Source organism: Coenobita brevimanus, chromosome 97 (assembly GCF_032717465.1).
Source record: "Coenobita brevimanus isolate Jiangsu-jjx chromosome 97, ASM3271746v2, whole genome shotgun sequence".
Classification (NCBI taxonomy): Eukaryota; Metazoa; Arthropoda; class Malacostraca; order Decapoda; family Coenobitidae; genus Coenobita; species Coenobita brevimanus.
This window is the reverse complement of record NC_137050.1, coordinates 45,431,392-45,450,437: the sequence shown is the minus strand read 5'-3', so window position 1 is coordinate 45,450,437 and position 19,046 is coordinate 45,431,392. Positions and strand designations below refer to the sequence as shown.

Here is a 19,046-nt window from a genome sequence, read left to right as displayed (position 1 = left end):
TATAGCACACATAAGGAGTCAAAGGAATTTACCTGTAAAGACTAACACCACTTAGTTTTAAATCCACGCACACACAGATCACAAGACGACCACACCACGCCTTCTTCCCTTTACTTTATATCCACTCTACCAATTCTGTGTCCCTCACTTCATTTCACTCCTCCTTGTGTCCAGTCTTTGTTTCACTTCTGCACCGTACTTGCACTCATTCATTCCAAAAGTTGGACTCGCATTACATCATATACTGTGACTAATCATGTGATGTCCCCTTCTACAGTGCGATCATGACAAGTTCCAGTGTGACAATAACAAATGCATCCCTGCGTCCTATAAATGTGACAGTGACAACGACTGCGGTGACTACAGTGATGAGAGAAACTGCTCAACGGTAAGTTTATTGAATATATATATATTTTTTTTTAAATCTGAAAATGTAGTATCCAGGTACTGATTGAAGACCTCATTTTCTCTCTATTTACTTATGGGCTGGTACAACTATTATTTGGACAAACCACATTTTACTAAGTGCACTTACATAATTCTTTGATAGGAAGAAGCATGCTTAACAATAATAATAATATTTGGGAGGCTTCATATCACAGAGAGAAGTTTATTTACCAGTCTAACTGGGGCAGAACTCTTATCTCGAAAAGTATATAGGTAACTGGTTACACAAAATAACCTCCCGTATCACCTATTGTCATTTATGTCGAAAAAGATATATATATATATATATATATATATATATATATATATATATATATATATATATATATATATATATATATATATATATATATATATATATATATATATATATAAGTTTCTTTATCATCACCTACTTTCTTAGTTTTGCACTACTATCATCACTAATGTTTTTTTTTTTTACTAATAAATGGAGAGAAAGAGGATCCAAAATAGCAACAACACACAGTCTTTTAAGCACTTTTTCACCCTTTTTTCCTCTTTACTTGTTGACTTCAGCACTTTTGTCTTCCAACAATATAATTTGTTGCTTTTGTAATGCCATTTTCTTTCAGATCTGTTTCATTTTGTTTTTGGTGGTTTCTCTGATTTGATGCATGTTTATCTCTTATTCAATTCTCTGTCTCGTTGATAAACTTATTTACTCCTGCTCTTTTTATTTCATGTTTTTGAAATCTAATTTCTTCCTTTCGTGAGTTCGAGGGTCGTTTTTGAATAATTCTCGAGTACATTTGTATTAGCTTTCCCACAGCGTAGAGACTCAGTGTGCTCATGCGCAGCTTACTCCTCCCTCAGAATATGACTTTTACTTTCCATTTTGTCTACATCACCTGGGTGACACTATCTCCACCACCACCGTCATCACCAATACCACATTATATCTAAAAAGCAGCATAGTGCCCCCTGGAACACCCAGCCACCCCCACAAGGAATACAGCATAGTGCCCCCATGACCTCCCGGACACCCCCACAAGGAGCCCACGGAGAAGCAGCAACCGCGTGCCGGGACTTGGTGCGACAACGGCCTAAGTCAGCCCGGGCCGCATGCCCCTATAACCTGGAGCCTGCCAGCCGTCGCCATAGCAGGAATACTGCACTACCTTCCAGGCAAGCCTTCATCAACCAGCTAAGGGGTGGAGCTGTCTGTCCAGCTCCTGCCAGCACCCCCAAGGAGACGGCCAGTAGCTGCTCCTGCCTTCGCCAAGAAGATATCTTCTTTCTTGAGACGGCCAGTAGCCGCTCGCCCCTCGCTAAGGAATCGGTCAGTAGCCGACCTGAGGGTAACCAGGAGACGGCCGGTAGCCGCTCCCGCCTTTGCCAAGAAGGTGTCCTTCCGGAGACGGCCGGTAGCCACTCCAAACCCCTCCTGCAGGAGTCAGCCTGTAGCCGCTCCCATCTTCATCAGATGGCTTGTAGCCGCACTGAGGGCATTCCGCCAGAGACAGCCAGTAGCCGCTCGCCCTCACTAAGGAGATGGCCGGTAGCTGCTCTGAGGGTAATGAGGAGATGGCTGGTAGCCTCTCCCGCCTTTGTCAGACGGCCTGCAGCTGCTCTGAAGGTGTTCCCCTTGAGATGGCTGGTAGCCACTCCAAACCCCTCCTGAAGGAGTCGGCCTGCAGCCGCTCCAAAGGTGTTTCCTCTGAGACGACCTGTAGCCGCTCTACACCCCTCCTGCAGGAGTTGGCCTGCAGCCGCTCCCACCTTCATCAGATGGCCTGTAGCTGCTCTGAATGTGTCTCTGGGTTTGCTGGCTGTCTCACACCCTCCCAGGCCATGGCAAGTAGCCGGGCCTTAGCGGCTTGTAGCTGCGCCATTAGGAAGCCATGGCCAGTAGCCGGGCCCTACAGCAGGAAGTGGCCGAGAGCCTCCCCGCCGCCTAAGCTTGACGCCTATTCCCTGACCCCCAGCGCAGAGGGTGTAGAGGAGTATTGGAGATGCCCTGTAGTCTCCCCCGGCCTCTGCTCCCTACGACTGGCTCTGGAGGAGACCCACCTGACGGACCCTGATGCAGATCGGTGCCTCAGCCCCTTCCTGTCGGCGCCGCCCAGCCCTGGAGACCACAGTCCTCGGGAACCCCAGACCCTCCCCAGAACGCCCGGGCGGGATCTCCCTACATCACGACAGCGGAGGACCTCCCCCTCCGTCAGGAGCCTGAACGACCGATTCAGGCAATTGTTCAGCCCCAGTCCTGAGGGCCGCACTCCTGTCCCCAGCCCTGAGAGTACGAGCCCATATGCCACCCACGATCCTGGACAAGAGCAGGCTCCCCTGTGCGTGATTCTGTGCCCCCTGAGCACGGAGACCTCTGGTGGTGCCCCGCCCCGTCAGTAGCGGCGGCGTGCTGCCCCTCAGCGGCACCCTGAGCGCCAGATGAACCATAGTGACTGTGACTGTGTAATAACAGTCACCTAGCAGTGATGAGGCGGAGTAGTGAATTAACAGTGATAGACCCAAGTGCTAGAAAAGAAGAATAGACACAGTGAATTACCACACAGTAATGAGTCCCAAAGCAGTGGAGAAGTAATAGTAACTGGGTAAAAGCATTCTGCGAGTGGAACATATTAAAGTGAACATGCTACCATTGAACTCTAGCTCATACTACCACAATCATAATTAGACCCCAGTGCCTTACGCCCCCCCCTTTTTGTGAGAAATAGTTCTAGCCTCTCCACTCACTTAGAGACCCCAGACTGCACTAATTTAGAATATTCCACCTCGAGTGTTGTTTCCACTATATTCCCGAACAGTATCCTGTGAGATACTATTAACCCTACCTAGTTCCAAGAGTTCATGATCCCTGAGAATATTGTGTTTGTTACATCTGATTCACCTGTCTGACTGAGTAATACACGTGTAAGGCTATTGCCTGGAGTTTTTGTGTCCTGCCTCTCTCTTGTTTGTCTAAGCCCCGGTCTCGAAAGAGAGCCTCACTACATGTTAGGTGCTTAAGGAATGGGAAGCCAAGCCAAAAACACCTAGCATTACACTGGTGGACAGCAGTGGTTCTTGACCCGGGCATAGGAGAGAGGTAGCCAGGGAATACCGGAAAAATGGCAACCAAACCGCACGTGCAGTTGCGTAAGTTCGACCCCGAACAGTACGATGTTCACACATATCTGGCGATCATCAAACCTTTACTAGATATCGGTTTTGAAAATGACCAACAAAAAACTGCAGTTACACTTCCACTGTTGGGCAAAGCAGCAGCTAATATAGCACCAAAAATCGTTCCGGAGCTCATCTGGCAAAATTTCACGAAACTCGTGATCCAAGCCATCACCTCATCATTAGGGAAAGTGATGGCACTATCCCAATCTAGGGTTGTATTTATCCCTCCTCTCAATTTCCAAATTTTCATTTTCCGGCTCAGCTAATTATTCATTTAAATCTGAGGAGTGTAGGGATTAGATGCTTAACTTCAACCTATCCCCCTGGGTTATTAAACCACTAGGGTTATATTTTATCCCCACACTTAATTTCCAAAACATCCTCTTCCCTGAATTCAGTATGTACATATTTCCACATCATCCACTGCGACCAAACGTGGTAGTAGGTTATGCCTTACAAAGCAACTTTAAACACATTCAGTGCTTCGGCACACATCGGCTATCCTCACTCGGAGCACCAAAATTGTGAAAAATATTCTGAAGTTCTGGTGAACAAATCAGGGCTCCTCACTCGGGGCACCACAATGTAAGAAATTTCTAGTATTTTCTAATAAACAACTCGTAGGTCGTTACTCGTCCCTAAAATTGTTCTTAAGTAAATTCAAACAAGTCTCATACGGTTAAGTGAACCGTAACTTAACCTTAACTCACCTAACTATTGCTCTTCTATCTCCTACCTAATCTCCCCTTGAATTGGCCAATTCTTATAGGTTACTTAGCTAGGGAGTTCGGACAGAAGGTGACGACGAGCCGCTTTTCTGTGATTGCTTGGGTTTCAAGTGTTCTTGAGTGTGTATATACAAGCTGCTAAGTCAACGAGGTCTAGGAGCAGAGTGCTAACTCGATGAGGTCTAGGAGCAAAGTGCTAACTCGACGAGGTCTAGGAGCAGAGTGAGGTGGTAAGGCAAACCTCTATCTCCCTCATCGAATGATAGAGGTGCCAACCATTAATTAATTACTATGCTAAATACAGTTAGATTACATCATGATATATACAGGGCGAATCTAACAAATTAATCTTAGTTTTAATTAAACTAAAATTAAACCAAATATTCCCTTTAACTATGTGAATATCTTAAATCCACATCTGCTTTACATGAGGACCTTTTCATCCTTGCCACGTCATCTAACGCGCAGACGCAGTTTAGGTCAATGGTCCTTTCCATATAATTACATGTATTTACAATATTGTTGTCCACGAGGGTTAAACGCAGTAGCATTTAATTTATCAATGATAAGAATTATTAAAGAGAACATAATTTCTGGGTTACAAAAACCGCTTGAGAAAGTGACAACGATGTCTGGTTTTCCTCTGCTTCTAACCAGGGACGACTATTATAAAAAGAGATTATGCGAAGATGCATTTATAGAGCGCAACAAGCGCGACCATCAATTGACCAAAAGGCCGAATATTTGACTTTACTTTCAGTCCTCTGGCTCTGAGTACTCTCAGAACTGAAGGACTTCATTCTTGTCTACACTTCAGCATTTGTAACCCGAGCGTCAGTCTAACTAAGTGGTCACTGTCCAACAATTGCTTGTTTTCAAACTATCATATATCTGTAACTACACCACCTACGACATCCAATAAAATATCAGAATACTCATCTATCCTTTGTCATTCCACTAGAAGTATATCTCATACTTTAGGTGGTGCTGTGGAACAAGACGGTGAAGAATACAGGTATCTTTTATGGGTCATGGAGTGGTTGCATCTGGTTGAGTGCACAATTCAGTGGCTAGGGTTGGCTGGCCATGCACACCACGACAGCGAGTCTTTTCATCAAGGGCCACCGAGAGACACCGAGGGCTCTGGAAAAGCAAGATTAGGTTAGGTTAGGTGGCTCTCAATTACCTTCGATGATAGGCCGACCCGACCACGGCAGCCTAGGCCAGACAGGGCTGCCTTGCTCACACTACCGCTTCCCTACTAGACTTTCCCATTACTCTTCATCTGCCCCTGTCACATGAATGAATCATCACATCCTGTACATGCGGCTCGCTCATTTATTTGCTCTATTCAAATGGCTGCTCCAGAGTAACACTGCCATTCAGTGTGAGTGAAGGATGAACAAAAAGGTTTAAACACTACGATATATTGTGCCTGCCATGAATTTCCACTTTCGCTTGAGCACTTTTTTGTATATCCATTCCTTGAAAGGATACTTTCATTTTCAGTCGGGTTCGCTTCTTTTTTTTAAATCTGTAGTTCTCACTATCTTCTAATATCTTATGCATAAGACATATCGAATTTTGGGTATCAAATGTGGTGATACCGAATCACTAAAGGTGCTATCGTGTCGGCAGTGCCTGAAAACCTCATAATTGACATAAAAACCATCCAGCCACGATGTTTCTTTCAAAAGATACACAATTTTTTTATTTCGGGAGGGTCCGGATGGTGGCCATCTTGGATTTAAGGTGCTACGCAAGGTAATATTGATTTCCTATAGGTACCATCGTATCAGTCGTGCCTGAAAACCTTAGAATAGTCTTCCAGGTACTATATTTCTATTAGAAATTGTATGCCTTTATAGTCCTGAAAGACCTCTGTGGTGGTCATTTTGAAAACCGCCATTTTCTCACTTATGCTATGATTCTAGCAATTCCACCTAATACTGTTTTGTAGCTGGCAGTATCTATTACTCAAATCAGGCGTCAAAGTCTCTCCCTAAAAAGAGGTACAGTATATGGGTCTTTACAGCAGTGACAAAATCACATATACATCTCTCTCAACAGCTCTAATGGGTGTTACCTTTTACGACAAATTTAATAGTGGATATTACCATTAGTGTAGGCCTATTCAAGCGGCCCTAATGAGAGAGGGCAGCGTATGCAAACTTTCTGTTCTATTGTCTGCAGATGATACTGTATTGTTAAGGGAAGACAAAGTGGAACTGCAAGGCTTGATGAATGAGTCTGGGAGAGTGTGTAGGAAACGGAATCTAAAAGTGATTGCAGGGAAAAGTAAAGTTGTGGCCTTCAAGAAAAATTATGTCACTGAGTTCACAGTGAGGATGGATGACGAGGAATTAGAAAATGTGAATGTTTAAGCACTTAGGTAATGTGATGAGTAAGGATGGAAGTTTAAAGGGCGAAGTGCTCAAAAACTAGAAAAAGGAAGAAAGGTTGCTGGTTCTTTGAAAGCAATGATAAGAAACAGGGAGGTGAAAAAGTCTTTGCGTGAGAGTATTGTGATACCAACTCTAATGCATAGAAGCATAGCTTGGACCTTATTAGAAGGACACAAGTCAAGTGGGAGACCAGTGGGAATAAGTTATTTGTGTGGATCATGTGGAGTTACATGGAGTGACAGATTCACAAATTAGGAAGTGAAGGAGCGTTGTGGTGCTGATGTTGATGTCATGGAAAAGGTCAGGAGAAATACATTAAAGTGGTTTGGCCATAAAGAGAGGATGGAGAGTGAGAGACTAAGGAGGAAAGTGTATGTGAACGAAGTAGAGGATTAGAGAGAGAGGGGGAGACCGAGGATGAAAAGGTGGGATGGAATGGGGAGGTGTATGAGTGAGTGGGTGTGTGAGATAAGAGAAGGGCAGCGTAACTGCAGGGGGCAGGATGACATGAAGGCGATTTCTTTGTGGCCATCCCTTACGGGATCAAGGCGATTGGTTATACATAGGTAGATATATAGTATTAGTAGACCTGATACCAAAGATCAGAACTAATTAGGAAAAAAATCAAGTCAGAACGTTGGAAACGTGGTAGTCAATTACTGTATAGTTTTTTGTTCTACAACCACGTACTATGAGTACGATTAGTCAGATGGCTGGACAGATTGGTGGGGTGGGTGGGCAGGGCTGGTAGAGGGGTATGCAGTTGGGAAATAGGTCTGTGGTAGGAATAAGTCCATGGAGAAATGAACCCAGGGAGGAACAAAGGTTCTGTCGGTCAAATGGGAAACCAGGGGATCTTCTCCCACATGGATATTGGCCATCCAGGGTACCAGGCAATGCAGGTGCGCACGATCATAAGGTTTACATGAGGAATGCCGAGTGTCCCTGTTAGCAGTATAAATTTTGACAAATAATGTGATGTCATCACCCACAGTGTGCTGATGGGCGATTCCACTGTGAAAACAACAAATGCATTCGTTCGTCCTACCAGTGTGATGGTGACAATGACTGCGGTGACAACAGTGATGAAAGGAACTGTCCACTGGTGAGTTTTAGAATGTTATGGAGGGTTAAAAATAATTAGTGGTCTCGCTTTTGCTGAAACCTAATATATAAAGCGTCAGAATATAAATTTAGCCATAAATTGTTTACTTCTGTTACTGAAAATGCACTAGGCAGAGTTATTACTACATTATATTTGGGTGATCTGAGAGTATGTTAATCACTTAGCAAGAAGATAATAAAATGTGAAAACTGGGTAAACATGTAACAGCAGCTGAGACATACAGTTTGTTTTCACTATTATAGCCTGTCTGTACAATACAGGCACCTATAACTGCAGTTAGATATACTCGGACAGTTAGATGTTGTGTTCCCATTGTAGCCACATTATGATCTCTACCAAATGAGTAAAAGGAACGAAGATTTGGGAGGAAAGGGAATATTTTGTATTGGGGTTATATGAGGAAGAGAGAAACAGAAAAAGGCTGAAATATCTTGGGCTCACTGGGGGAGATTCATACTATGGCTGGGAAGGGGACTTTCCACCTGTTTATCTCTCTGTGCATGCGTGCGCACCAGTTTGATATGCACAGGCATGCATGTCTGTGAAAGAGGGAATGGATACCTGCCAGTCATTATGGTGGAACTATGTGCTCGAGTGGGTAGACTGCTGGGTGTGTTAGTGGGATGGGTGACTGGACAGATGGGTGAGGTGGTGAGGGTAAGTGACCTGGTTGGTTGAGCAGAGACCACCGAGAGAGAAGGCCTGATGGAAGTTTGAATAGTACAAAAAAAAAAAAAAGTAACTACACAATCTTTAGTTTGTTGTTTTAGTTCATATCCTGAGAGAGAGAGAGAGAGAGAGAGAGAGAGAGAGAGAGAGAGAGAGAGAGAGAGAGCAGCCTTTCGGGGCGCGCAGTAGTACTTGCTGACGTCACTGACAAATGAACATGCCTTCTCATATTCGGTGGCCTCGGTTGGGCATGGTGGAGTGGGTACGGGGTGCGGTGGGATGTGGAGGATAAAGAATATGATGCTGCGTGGGTGGAGCGGATTGGAGGGCAAGCAGAGAGAAAACAGTGGGGTGCTATCGGGTGGGTGTGTAAGGTGAGTGTGGTGGACAGGTGGCTGAGTAGTGTGGAATGAATGGGACGGGAAATCAAGATAGGCATGTGGGTGGCCAGGGTGTTTGAGGTGGTTAAGTGGGTGGGTGGTTGTGGGAAAATAGGGCCAGGGAATGAACTGGCCCATGATGGGAGATGGGAAGAGTTCAGCAAGGGAAAATGATTGTGTCCCTGGGGAAAATGGCCCAAGCAGGAACATAGGTACAATGGGCAAATATGTAAGAGGTCCAGGGGAGACTAAAGATCCAAGTGCAAATTCAATATTTTCCACGGTGAACACACATTTATGTACAGGGTAATGCTTAATTTTAAGAATGCAAAATTTCGTAAAATACTGTTAAACCTATGTTTATTTTCCGTAGCTGAATACTTTATAAATGGATATAGACGTCCGTATTTGGTATATTGAGTACTGCGTATGACCATGTTTTTTTTTAAAGCAATATGTTTGTCATCTTCTTTTAAAGTTTCGTTCATTTTCCCAACTTTTCAAGCACAGGCTGAATAAGCATATATTTTGAGAGATTCTTGCAAGCTAAACACTATATGAAGAAATAGCTAAACTGCAATCTGTATTGTTTACATGATACACATTTGCACAAAGAATTTATTAAGAATCACAGCATACTAAAAGTTCAAAGGACTTCTATGGTAACTGTACTTTTTCCTGGCAAAAGAATGATTTTCAGTCTAATACACTAAAAAGCAAACTTCATTGTTTTCCCACTTGTTTAAAACAGCAAAATATATTTCAAACCACGAATAATTTTCGCATAATTCTTATTGTTCCAGTCCCATTTATTAGTTCCTATACGTAATGAGGAACTTTAAAACTGTTAATTTTCAATTATATTCAAACTATGCTAAATTTCTGTCAGATTAAATATTTCAAACTAAGATTTTAACCTATGTAATACTTTATTTCGTATTTCCCCATGGTGAGAACATAGGTAAAAGGGGACATTTGTCCCAGGTGGTAAATAGATCCAAGGAGGAGAATAAGTCTACTAGAAAGTCAGTTTCAAAGGGAAACTCGGTTCATGGCAGAAAAATAGGCCAATTATACCATATTGTGACTTTGTATTTTGTATATTTGATTAACTAGTAAAGATACAAAATACACATACACTTATACTTATCATATATTGATCAGACGAAAACAATCCCTATGTAGCTTGTGACAAATTACTGTAATCGAGACAAGGTATGCCTCAGTTCACCCAACAGACCTATTGTAACTACTGTTATCTTTGTCCCCACATAAACTCTATAGTTATATTCACAGTTGGACCTTCTGCTCTGAGTGGGAGTACAGAGAGTACATGGCTGCATAATGTATACTATCAATATTGTTATTTGCCATATTTATGTTTATCCTCATCCTTGCATTTATAGCTTCCATTGCTATTTTTCACATCAGATTGCTTATATCATAAGTATTATATTCAATTTACCTTACTTCCTTATCCGTCAGTTATTTATGTTCCATTTCTTGTATAGCTGCTTGTAATTCAACTGCTAGACTTAAAAATGAGGTTTAACCCGCCCCGTGCCAGTGCCGTTATAAAACAGTCTGATGTAATTGCGCGCTCAGTGCCAGTGCAGCATCTATCATATTTGCATGTCTAAATAAAAAACTTCACTCTGACCGCATTTTTCGAGATTCATGGGTAAAAATTGGCAGGCATGTAAGGTAACTGCTCCTCTACCATCCCCCAGGCTGTCAAGCCCATACACTCACTCGCTTCCCCCGTCACGCTCACCCTGCCTCACTCTGCCTGTGTGCCTCACCCAGTATTGTACATAGTGAAGGCATTTTGTAAATATTTTCATTTTAGTGTAAGTTGTAAATACCTTCTTGTAAGTGCCAGGACTGTACATAATGAAGTCAGGTTGTACCTATCTTCAAGTAAGTGTAAGATAATGCATTCACAGTGAGAAAGACATGCAAATATGATAGATGCTGAAGTAATAAGTAATCAGAAAAGTGCACTGAACATTGGTATTCCTTCCCAGCTTAAATACCTGAGTATACCTGACATAGAAAACGGCTTTCTCTCACGTACGTGGTGAGAGTGAGAAAGTGGCTATACCTGTAGATGAGTGTGCCGGAGTGAATAAAACCCATTTCCGAGCCTCGGTCAGCATTTTAATGGCGAAATTCGTTGTTTCCACATCAAAATCTATCATTTTTTTAACCAAAAAAAAAAAGGTTGAAAAATGACCGGCACTGGGGTGACCCATAGGGCTAAAAATAACTGGCATGCAGCAGGTTAACATAACAGCATTAATGTCTTAAAAAAAAAATCTAATTACTTCCACATACTAGTAGAAGACTAGACATTAGAGCAACTGACTTATTGATATAATTGATAGCTTTTAAATATTTCACTTACCAACAACTACATATTGATTGTGCCATATCCACTGAACAGACTAAACCCAATCTGAGAGTTCATAGACAAGAACAAGTACTCATGGGCCTTTTGGGTCCCTCGCACTTGCTCCTGCAGAGGGCTCTCGCGTTTATGTGCTGTTCTACTGTAACGTTGTCACTCGGATTTTTTGCAGCTAACCAACTGATCGTGTTATTTGCAGCTTAGGGAATGGAACCCAAGTTGTCCGAACGCAAGTCCAAAGTACACACACAAACACACGGCTACTGCTACAGTTTATTTTAGTTCTACCTCTGGGCAAAAAATTCTACGGAGATCCTATGCCGGGCTCCGGATGCAGAGTTTTTTGGTGAAAATGTGATCGCTCATTAAATATAGTAAAAGTTATTCAGTCGTGATGGGACCAAGTTTTTTTTACATCAGCGATTTTTTTTCCCAATTTTGGTGCAATTTAAATGTGTAGTTTCGGCTGCCCAAATTATACACACACACACACACACACACGGCTAGTGTATTAGATAATGGAGATAAGCTGAGAGGATCTATCCACATACTGCCACGACTGAGACCTTTGGGAAAATTGCAAGATAAGTGCCAAAGAATACATACATATATATATATATATATATATATATATATATATATATATATATATATATATATATATATATATATGTAGATATATATATATATATATAGATAGATAGATAGATAGATAGATATAGATAGATAGATAGATAGATAGATAATTTTAGCAATACTAAAACTTCAAAATGCCAAAAGTGGATTATATAATAATCAAAAACGAGTCTGAGTACCTAGTAACCCTGGCAGCCTTTGAATTCGCTTTGGTCGTCACGCTAGGAATGGGACGATTTTCAACCAGAAGGATCCCTACCTGATTGTATTAGACCATGCCTAAAATTGCAGTCAAATGACAAGAGACCACTGGAGTTACTTTCCTTGTTTGGAGGTGATTGTGTTACCGCCCTGACACTTAACCCAGCTTTTTATAACAAAATCTAGATTTGTTGGTGTTTCAGTTATTACTTTTTTAAAATAAGATTTTAATTGCTGTATGAAATGCACATTACTACAAAATAGTATGATCATTAGTGGCACATTCTGAAGGAAGTTTTTAACAATCATTGCTTGAATCTATATACGTAAAAGGCGGCATTACCTGTCTCTGAGAGAGAGAGAGAGAGAGAGAGAGAGAGAGAGAGAGAGAGAGAGAGAGAGAGAGAGAATGAGAGAGACAGACAGACAGACAGACAGACAGACAGACAGACAGGGAGACAGAGACCTACACTGTGGTGCATTTTGAAATGAATAATAAGAGTGAATATATATATATATATATATATATATATATATATATATATATATATATATATATATATATATATATATACAGAGAGAGAGAGAGAGAGAGAATATATATATATATATATATATATATATATATATATATATATATATATATATATATATATATATATATATATATATATATATATATACAGTATAGTGAGAGAGAGAGAGAGAGAGAGAGAGAGAGAGAAAAAAAAAAAATACTGTGACCCACACACAATGGTGAGACTGCTGATCGAATTAGTAGATTAATAACACTGACCTGGGACTGGATTCACGAACAAACTTATGAGCAATTTCGTGCCGTACTTAGGTTTTGCTTCTGCCGCAACGGAAACAGAAGGAAACAAGAAAGTCTTCTCATGTTTCTTGATTCTCTTACAAAAAATACTCCACTACCTTGGTTACGAAAAGTATAGTATCGTCTGTTGTATCTGTTTATGTAGGAAAAACAAGATAAGGAGGGTGCAGAAATTTCCGGTGTATTTTGTTCTTCCTGCGACAGAAAATCCAAGTTGCGACATGGACTAGATCGTAATTATGTATAAGAATCCCATCCATGGCTTGCCAATGCCAGAGTCGTCCAGTGTATGTGAAGAGAAACAACTTCTTCCAAACCCAGCTAAACGATTTTATTTCCTATTTATTATGACTGATCATAGACACAGACAAGGTCACAACTTGTCCTAGACAATACATCAGCTGGGCAGTACTGGCAGGCGAAATCAGGATTCAAATCCCGAGTGTGCCCCTTGTCCTAGAAACCGTTAATAATACACTTGGTTTTACGCTGTATAAGAAAAAATCATTTTAAGAACTGATCTGTCCGAGCGAGGGCGAAGACAACTTACTTCAGCTGAAATTCACTTAACAGTGTTAAGAAATGTTCAACTTAGGCTGTAAAAAAAGTATCCCTCACCATTTGGGATCTCTGTAGGCAACTATAGTACAGTTTGGGGTGTAAAAACAGTATTTTTCACCATTTCGGGAAATCTCCGTAGGGTTCTGTCATACAGGTTGGAGTGTAAAAGAGTATCCCTCGCCATATATGGAAATCTCTGTGGGCTACTATCGCCATTTGGGGAGGTCTCTAACAGTAATAAGGTGTGAAATGGTACTAGTATGTGTCAAAATTTGCACTGGGAGTGCTCGGATACGTTCCATATCTGCAGTGTGGACGTCTGTTTCCTAGTACAGTCATTCCATCAGCAGCTGGTATGAAGCATGAAGTCAAGCTAGCCAAGCTCGGATATATAACAATGATAATGTTGCAAGTGTTAAACTTAATCTTTGAACAAAACAGCGACACGACTTTTGTCTTTTACTGGACATATATAAAGCAACTATGCAGACATGAAACTTCCCAGTTTCAGTACATTATTCAGATCAAAGAACCCCGTTCTCTGTCCATTGGCACTGTTGATAGAGCATTGTCAAAATTATACTCTCTTGACAATATTCAGCAACTTCTCATCATATCCATATATCTTTTACGCCCTTCAAATTTCATGGCTCCCATACATGAAAGGAACACTGAACTATTTGAGGTTTTTAGTTAATACACACAGACTAAGCCGGCAAGGAACAAGCGAAGCTGGTCACTCTTATAGTAAATATCTAAATATAGTACCCTATCCATATAGTGCAACACCCTTGGTGGGTCAAATGAATTGAATAATTGGTAGAAACTTGCATATAGCACACATAAGGAGTCAAAGGAATTTACCTGTAAAGACTAACACCACTTAATTTTAAATCCACGCACACACAGATCACAAGACGACCACACCACGCCTTCTTCCCTTTACTTTATATCCACTCTACCAATTCTGTGTCCCTCACTTCATTTCACTCCTCCTTGTGTCCAATCTTTGTTTCACTTCTGCACCGTACTTGCACTCATTCATTCCAAAAGTTAGACTCGCATTATATCATATACTATGACTAATCATGTGATGTCCCCTTCTACAGTGCGATCATGACAAGTTCCAGTGTGACAATAACAAATGCATCCCTGCGTCCTATAAATGTGACAGTGACAACGACTGCGGTGACTACAGTGATGAAAGAGACTGCTCAGCGGTAAGTTTATTGAATATATATATATTTTTTTTAATCTGAAAATGTAGTATCCAGGTACTGATTGAAGACCTCATTTTCTCTCTATTTACTTATGGGCTGGTACAACTATTATATGGACAAACCACATTTTACTAAGTGCACTTACATAATTTTTTATAGGAAGAAGTATGCTTAACAATAATAATAATATTTGGGAGGCTTCATATCACAGAAAGAAGTTTATTTACCAGTCTAACTGGGGCAGAACTCTTATCTCGAAAAGTATATAGGTAACTGGTTACACAAAATAACCTCCCGTATCACCTATTGTCATTTATGTTGGAAAAGAAAAATATATATATATATTTATATATATATATATATATATATATATATATATATATATATATCATATATATATATATATATATATATATATATATATATATATATATATATATATATATATATATATATATATATATATATATATATATATATATATATATATATATATATATATATATATATATATATATATATATATATATATATATATATATATAATCTTCTTTATCTTCACCTACTTTCTTAGTTTTGCACTACTATCATCACTAATCTTTTTTTTTTTTTTTTACTAATAAATGGAGAGAAAGTGGATCCAAAATAGCAACAACACACAATCTTTTAAGCACTTTTTCACCATTTTTCCTCTGCACTTGATGACTTCAGCACTTTTGTCTTTCAACAATATAATTTGTTGCTTTTGTAATGCCATTTTCTTTCAGATCTGTTTCATTTTGTTTTTGGTGGTTTCTCTGATTTGATGCATGTTTATCTCTTATTTAATTCTCTGTCTCATTGATAAACTTATTTACTCCTGCTCTTTTTATTTCATGTTTTTGAAATCTAATTTCTTCCTTTCGTGAGTTCGAGGGTCGTTTTTGAATAATTCTTGAGTACATTTGTATTAGCTTTCCCACAGCGTAGAGACTCAGTGTGCTCATGCGCACCTTACTCCTCCCCCAGAATATGACTTTTACTTTCCATTTTGTCAACATCACCTGGGTGACTCTCTCAATCACCACCACCACCGTCATCACCAATACCACATTATATCTAAAAAGCAGCATAGTGCCCCCTGGAACACCCAGCCACCCCCACAAGGAATACAGCATAGTGCCCCCATGAACTCCCTGACACCCCCACAAGGAGCCCACGGAGAAGCAGCAGCCGCCCGCCGGGACTTGGTGCGACAACGGCCTAAGTCACCCCGGGCCACATGCCCCTATGACCTGGAGCCTACCTGCCATCGCCATAGCAGGAATACTGCACTACCTTCCAGGCGAGCCTTCATCAACCAGCTAAGGGGTGGAGCTGTCTGTCCAGCTCCGGCCAGCACCCCCAAGGAGACGGCCAGTAGCTGCTCCTGCCTTTGCCAAGAAGACATCTTTCTTGCGACGGCCAGTAGCCGCTCGCCCCTCGCTAAGGAATCGGTCAGTAGCCGACCTGAGGGTAACCAGGAGATGGCCGGTAGCCGCTCCCGCCTTCGCCAAGAAGGTTTCCTTCCGGAGACGGCCGGTAGCCACTCCAAACCCCTCCTGCAGGAGTCGGCCTGTAGCCGCTCCCATCTTCATCAGATGGCTTGTAGCCGCTCCGAGGGTATTCCCTCAGAGACGGCCAGTAGCCGCTCACCCTCGCTAAGGAGACAGCCAGTAGCTGCTCTGAGGGTAATGAGGAGACAACTGGTAGCCACTCCCGCCTGTGTCAGACGGCCTTCAGCTGCTCTGAAGGTGTTCCCCTTGAGATGGCTGGTAGCCACTCCCGCCTGTGTCAGACGGCCTGCAGCTGCTCTGAAGGTGTTCCCCTTGAGATGGCTGGTAGCCGCTCCAAACCCCTCCTGAAGAAGTCGGCCTGCAGCCGCTCTTGCCTTCGTCAGATGGCCTGTAGCCGCTCCGAAGGTGTTTCCTCTGAGACGGCCAGTAGCCGCTCACCCCTCCTGAAGGAGATGGCCTGTAGCCGCTCTGAGGGTAACGAGGAGACGGCCGGTAGCCGCTCCTGCCTTTGTCAGATGGCCTGTAGCCGCTCCGAAGGTGTTCCCCCTGAGTCAGCCTGTAGCCGCTCTACACCCCTCCTGCAGGAGTTGGCCTGTAGCCGCTCCCACCTTCATCAGATGGCCTGTAGCCGCTCTGAAGGTGTCCCTGGGTTTGCTGGCAGTCACTCACCGTCCCAGGCCATGGCAAGTAGCCGGGCCTTGGCGGCTTGTAGCTGCGCCCCTAGGAAGCCATGGCCAGTAGCTGGGCCCTACAACAGGAAGTGGCTGAGAGCCGCCCCGCCGCCTAAGCTTGACGCCTATTCCCTGACCCCCAGCGCAGAGGGTGTAGAGGAGTATTGGAGATGCCCTGTAGTCTCCCCCGGCCTCTGCTCCCTATGACTGGCTCTGGAGGAGACCCACCTGACGGACCCTGATGCAGATCGGTGCCTCAGCCCCTTCCTGTCGGCGCCGCCCAGCCCTGGAGACCACAGTCCTCAGGAACCCCAGACCCTCCCCAGAACGACCGAGTGGGATCTTCCTACATCATGACAGCGGAGGACCTCCCACTCCGTCAGGAACCTGAACGACTGATTCAGGCAATTGTTCGGCCCCAGTCCTGAGGGCCGCACTCCTGTCCCCAGCCCTGAGAGTAAAGGCCCATATGCCACCCACAGTCCTGGACAAGAGCAGGCGCCCCTGCGCGTGATTCTGTGCCCCCTGAGCACGGAAACCTCTGGTGGTGCCCCGCCCCGTCAGTAGCGGCGGCGTGCTGCCCCTCAGCGGCACCCTGAGCGCCAGATAAACCATAGTGACTGTGACTGTGTAATAACAGTCACCTAGCAGTGATGAGGCGGAGTAGTGAATTAACAGTGATAGACCCAAGTGCTAGACCCAAGTGCTAGAAAAGAAGAATAGACACAGTGAACTACCACACAGTAATGAGTCCCAAAGCAGTGGAGAAGTAATAGTAACTGGGTAAAAGCATTTTGCAAGTGGAACATATTAAAGTGAACATGCTACCATTGAACTCTAGCTCATACTACCACAATCATAATTAGACCCCAGTGCCTTACGCCCCCCCTTTTTGTGAGAAATAGTTCTAGCCTCTCCACTCGCTTAGAGACCCCAGACTGCACTAATTTAGAATATTCCACCTCGAGTGTTGTTTCCAATATATTCCCGAACAGTATCCTGTGAGATACTATTAACCCTACCTAGTTCCAAGAGTTTGTGATCCCTGAGAATATTGTGTTTGTTACATCTGATTCACCTGTCTGACTGAGTAATACACGTGTAAGGCTATTGCCCGGAGTTTTTGTGTCCTGCCTCTCTCTTGTTTGTCTAAGCCCCGGTCTCGAAAGAGAGCCTCGCTACATGTTAGGCGCTTAAGGAACGGGAAGCCAAGCCAAAAACACCTAGCATTACACTGGTGGACAGCAGTGGTTCTTGACCCGGGCATAGGAGAGAGGTAGCCAGGGAATACCGGAAAAATGGCAACCAAACCGCACGTGCAGTTGCGTAAGTTCGACCCCAAACAGTATGATGTTCACACATATCTGGCGATCATCAAACCTTTACTAGATATCGGTTTTGAAAATGACCAACAAAAAACTGCAGTTACACTTCCACTGTTGGGCAAAGCAGCAGCTAATATAGCACCAAAAATCGTTCCGGAGCTCATCTGGCAAAATTTCACGAAACTCGTGATCCAAGCCATCACCTCATCATTAGGGAAAGTGATGGAACTATCCCAGTCTAGGGTTGTAGTTATCCCCCCTCTCAATTTACAAATTTTCATTTTCCGGCTCAGCTAATTATTCATTTAAATCTGAGGAGTGTAGGGATTAGATGCTTAACTTCAACCTATCCCCCTGGGTTATTAAACCTCTAGGGTTATATTTTATCCCCACACTTAATTTCCAAAACATCCTCTTCCCTGAATTCAGTATGTACATATTTCCACATCATCCACTGCAACCAAACGTGGTAGTAGGTTATGCCCTACAAAGCAACTTTAAACACATTCAGTGCTTCGGCACACATCGGCTATCCTCACTCGGAGCACCAAAATTGTGAAAAACATTCTGAAGTTCTGGTGAACAAATCAGGGCTCCTCACTCGGGGCACCACAATGTAAGAAATTTCTAGTATTTTCTAATAAACAACTCGTAGGTCGTTACTCGTCCCTAAAATTGTTCTTAAGTAAATTCAAACAAGTCTCATACGGTTAGGTGAACCGTAACTTAACCTTAACTCACCTAACTATT

The 19,046-nt window shown here is 42.7% G+C and overlaps 1 protein-coding gene across 1 annotated transcript in view; it reads left to right on the top strand.

Annotated features, from left to right (window-relative positions):
* LOC145413685 (uncharacterized) overlaps positions 1 to 1,515 on the top strand; it is a 72,777-nt gene extending 71,262 nt beyond the window's left edge. The window contains exons 6-7 of the mRNA XM_080283340.1: positions 278 to 388; positions 1,461 to 1,515. Coding sequence (XP_080139466.1) covers positions 278 to 388; positions 1,461 to 1,515 — 166 coding nt within the window. The remainder of the gene's footprint in view (positions 1 to 277; positions 389 to 1,460) is intronic.
* The last annotated feature ends 17,531 nt before the right edge of the window (positions 1,516 to 19,046 follow it).